The sequence below is a fragment of the Salvelinus namaycush genome, chromosome 14 (assembly GCF_016432855.1).
Source record: "Salvelinus namaycush isolate Seneca chromosome 14, SaNama_1.0, whole genome shotgun sequence".
Classification (NCBI taxonomy): domain Eukaryota; kingdom Metazoa; phylum Chordata; class Actinopteri; order Salmoniformes; family Salmonidae; genus Salvelinus; species Salvelinus namaycush.
The window spans coordinates 33,923,057-33,927,881 of record NC_052320.1 but is presented as its reverse complement, the minus strand read 5'-3'; the positions used below and the strand labels follow the sequence as shown (position 1 = coordinate 33,927,881).

Below are 4,825 nucleotides of genomic sequence, written 5' to 3'. Positions count from 1 at the left end.
AAATTAAGAATACAAACATGCATCTGAGAGAGACTGTTTGAGTTGTTGGTTTAGTCTCGTATTCTGTCTGTGTGTAGAAGGAATCCCTCTCTTAAATTTGTTTCCTGACCAAGGCCATTTATAAAAAGGAAATATATATATATTTTTAAATGTCAGTTAGCAATGTAACTGATCTCAAATGATGCCAAATCTATATGCTGGTGTCAAAGGTGTTTTTGGTTTGATAATAGAATGATGAAATAATACATCCTTCCTATAATAATTTTAGACCAACAATTGGTTTCATTGTTTCTACACTGCAGCAACCACATGCCTGTTACTGTGTGTAATACTCCCTCAATAAGTAATTTTTAAACAATTTATAACATTCCAAATGTGTTGGAAATGCCTCTGCTCGCCTCTGACAAGGAGAAACCCAGATACATCACACGGAGGTGAAATTAAATTCTGAAATTCTCACCACTTCGGCAGTTCCCGATTTGAACCCACTGCTTTTAAAGCATCTTGCACTGAATCAAAGGCCACAACAACTAAAATGGTCCCTCATGCCATCCTAACCACTCACAGACATCCCTGCCACCGCCCCTCCACACCCTCCCCAGGTAACAACCGCCCACCGTCCCCCTCACATGACAAAGTAAGGCTCTCGGGGCAGATGAGGTTTAGTCCTACAGCAGGCTGGCAGGTGGGCCAGGAGCCCCTTCTTCAGGTCCTTGTTGAGGAAGAAGCAGACGATGGGGTTGACCCCTGCTTGGGCAAAGCTCATCCATACGGTGGTGGAGAGGTATCTGTGCGGTATAGTGCAGGCCTTGACAAACACCCGCCAGTAGCAGGCCACTATGTAGGGCGACCACAGCACCAGGAACAACAGGGTGATCACGTAGAACATCCTGCCAAGCTGCTTCTCTGCCTTGAACTCCTCCATGCCCAGCAGGCGCCGGTTCTGGTTGTGCAAGTTCTGCCGGATGCCCAGCAGGGTGGGTGGCATGGGGCCCCGGCCGAAGCCTGCGATCCAGTTGGCTGCCGCCTGGCCAGTAGCGCCGGGCCCGTGGAAGGTCCAGTTTTGGCTGATGGCTGGCACCATCTGGACAGGCTTCATCTTGCGGTGCTTGTACTCGAAGAGCAGCAGCTTCATGTAGACCACGTGCGTGGCCAGGATCAGCACGGCCAGCATCAGCATAAAGCCCAGTGTGTCGTTTGCCTTAAAGTAGCGGTGCTCGAAGATGCACTGGTCCTCCTCGCGGATGAACTTGTAGGTGCCCACATCAAAGACGGGTGGGAAGGCCATGGCCACTGACAGCGTCCACACCATGCACACCACCGCCACGCACGTCCAGAAGGTCATGCGCTTGGAGTAGAAGCGGTGGTGGGCGATGGCCATGTAACGTGTCACGCTGATGCAAAAGAGCATGAAGGCGGCATGGAAGCAGAAGAGCACGGCCATGAAGGCCACCACCTTGCAGCTGAGCACGCTGTAGGTCCAGGCCGAGCCGTTCTTAATGGACACCAGCACGAAGGGGAAGCAGACAGCCGAGCGGATGGTGTCGGCCAGGCACAGGTCCAACAGGAAGTAGTAGGGGGCCTTGTGCAGGGCCCGGTCCCTGAGGACCAGCAGAGACACCACCAGGTTGCCCACCAGGCTGATGCAGATGATCAGACCCAGTAGGACCAGTTTGATGTATGTGGACACGACCGACGATGGGCCCCCGACTGCCATTCCTCCCGTCGTGGCCACCACTGCAGCCATGGGACCGCCAAGCCCCTCGCTGCTCTCGTTGCCATTGGCCATCCCTTTGGCTCCCGTGTCAAGCCCTCTTTTCTCCTGAAATCCACCCCTCTTCCTTCTCCCTCTCCTCCTCCACCGCCACCTCCTCCTCCTCCAGCTGCCCTTTCGTTCGTCCTCGTGGTTGCCTCTTCTCTGGAGCTCACATGGAACCGGAGTGCTTCACTCTGCATTGCCCCATTTTGCACTGAGCCCCTCGTTTCCTGTAGCGCTACACCTCGGTGCCTCTTGTTCTTACAGCGTCAGCTCCTGTAAACAGGAAGTATGAAGAATAAGCATTAAGTTTGGATGGGCATCCTGGTCTGACATCACTGGGGGATAATACAGTGTAAGCATTTGCAGGGAATATACCATATAAGGTTAAATATGAGAGGTGTGACTTCACGTGTGTGACTTGAGGCTTTTCTAATATTACAATACATTGCTTTTATGATTCCAGCATTAGCCTTAGCTGAATTGCAAAAAGCAGCAGTTGTTTTTTTATCAGAAAGCATTTCCAGGAAGTGGTGGTTATTATATCCAGTGATTACCTAACTGCGCTAGGCCAATATGCAGTTAGGTAAGAGTATGAAATGTGAAAGAAATGTGACCATTCTCCCCAACCATGTAACTACCTATAATTACAGACAAAGTACATGGTAATAAGAACATGTGTTTTTCACATAAAGATGAAAAATGTGTTAAGTCTATCCCATCTGGGTTTATCCCAAAATAAAGTTCTGACTGTTGTTAACAACATGAATACATTGTACTAAAGCCCCTATCTTCAAACGTAATACAGAATCCATTGTCATAATAGTGGAGAAAGACGTTCAAGTCTGAAAACATCATCCTCAGTATTACACAAATAATTTGTCCCACGGAATCAATCAATTGTTTTTCCAATGGGCGAAACAGGGCTCACATAGGCATCTGCTGTAGCATGCTGTGGAACATCTTCTCCTTCCCCCTTAGCACCAATCAGATCAGCTGTTTTCTCCACACGCTACATGGCATGCCAGCAACTAGTCTGTCACGGTAATTACCTCGCTTGTTGCTAGGCTACAACACCTTATATCATTTTTCTGTGTGTGTGTGAGAGAGTGTGTGGGGAGGGGGTTCTCTGTGTGTATGAGTGTTGGTGTGTGTGAAGCAGATCGGGGAGGAAAAACTAACGGGATTTGCTTGCTGAGGCCTCATAGGTGCAGTCACTTTGGGGACCACTGACGAGGCATTTCCAAAAGAGGTTGCATTGCACAGTGACACATGAGATATACACTATGTCTGATAGCTCAGTAGTGTGCATGCGTAGGTGTGTGTGTGCGCGCTTGAATATGAGTGTGTGTGTGTGAGGGGAGTCAATCTGTATTGACCATGCCACCACCCTCATTTGTATTGATGAACGCTTCGAGAGGGATCGGGGAATGTACAGGTGATGATTATGGAGTATGAGCCAAAAAGAGAGAAGGGCTCAGGCCCATTGTTTCAGCGCAGGCATACTAATGTATTTCTGTCACAGTAATTACAGCAGCTTGTTGCTAAGCTACAGGACTACTCTGCCTTATGCTGTGCGTGCGTTTGTGTGTGTATAAGACTGTAAGGACTGTTGTGAGGAATGGTGGGGGCATTGGAAAGTTTCAGATATGATCAGCAACAAATAAGACACCCACCAACACAGTCCTTCCAGCAGTGACATACTGACACTAAACTTAGTGTCGGTTTCCCAGACACAGTTTAAGCCTAGTCCAGGACTAAAACGTGAATTAAATGGAGATTCTCGAGTGAGCATGTTTTTAAGTCAAGGACTAGGCTTAAACTTTGTCTGGGAAACCGGCCCAAAATGTCTAGAAGATTGTGTGGAGAATACTGATGGTTTCATTTTTTTCTGAGGCACGCATACAATATGAGAAGGCCAATGAAAGTAACACACGATAAACTGAGTTGTGTTCCGTTATTAGTGGAGAATATGAATCGGAGCAGAAACATGTTGTATTAGCTACTCTGTACACATTGCACATGTCTCCAAATGTACAATAAGGTTAGAGGTCAGGTATGAATGTGTATAAGCCTGCTGTATGTATTTATTATTATTATATACCCCCTGTATGCGTTTATGTAGAGTATGGTGTGTCATGCTCATAGTTCACTGATGATACCAAAGACAAATTTCAATCCTTGGATGGACAATTAAGTTCTAGTCTATATTTTCTTGTGCCTTGTAATACAATGGCAAATGTAGCTTGCCACGTTCAGTGTCTTTTGTCCATTTATGAAATGTGTAAAAAGCTGTTAGTGTGTTACCATCATAATAGTTTTGGCAACATTTGCTTTGACAGAATAACCAGTTAAATACTTGGTAAGTATTTTCAAATGAATATTATGGCCTGAAATTTGGCACCCATAGCTAGTTCTCACAGTATATGATAACACTTTAGAATAACCTTCTTAATAAACATGAATAATTTATACATAGAGTACAATCATTATACACATTTAGAATAATTTCTAAGCATACCTTAGTTATTATAAAGTGCTACCGCAGTTCCTCGTATCCCAGTGTTCCTTGGTGACCCCAGTCCTCCTTCATTCAAAATAACACCCATGTTATTGAACAGTAATACCGATACAGTTGCGGTCAAATATATTGGCACCCTTGCACCTTTCTTAAATAGTTTCCTATTTCTTCTCAAATAAGTTTAAATAGAAAAAAAAAGTGTTGTCTCCACACCTTGTTATTGGATTTTTAACATTTCAGAACCAATTGTATTTTTGTAAACCTAAGTTTACAATTTTAATTTAGAAAACACAGACAATGGCAAGGACAGAATGACTGGCACTCTGGAACTAGTACTTGGTTGCACAGCCTATGGCCAAGATAACTGCAGACAAACTCTTGTAGCCATCAATGAGCTTTCTGCACCTTTCTACTGGCAATTTGGCCTGCTCTTCAGCAGCAAACTGCTCTACTTCAGTATTTGAGGGCTGCCCTCCACCAACTGCTGTTTTCAGATCTCACCATAGGTTTTGGAAGTGATTCAGATCTGGACTATTCGCTGGTCATTT

General features: G+C 45.6%; 1 protein-coding gene across 1 annotated transcript; it reads right to left on the bottom strand.

The window, feature by feature from the left end:
- Positions 1-625: 625 nt before the first annotated feature.
- LOC120058956 (probable G-protein coupled receptor 173) lies at positions 626-1,789 on the bottom strand. Its single transcript, XM_039007712.1, has one exon. The coding sequence runs from the start codon at positions 1,787-1,789 to the stop codon at positions 626-628; it is 1,164 nt and encodes a 387-aa protein (XP_038863640.1).
- Positions 1,790-4,825: the final 3,036 nt, after the last annotated feature.

What these genes read in the sequence shown, in the direction of transcription:
- LOC120058956 (XM_039007712.1), bottom strand. Translation starts at nt 1,789, where the DNA reads ATGGCCAATGGCAACGAGAGCAGCGAGGGGCTTGGCGGTCCCATGGCT.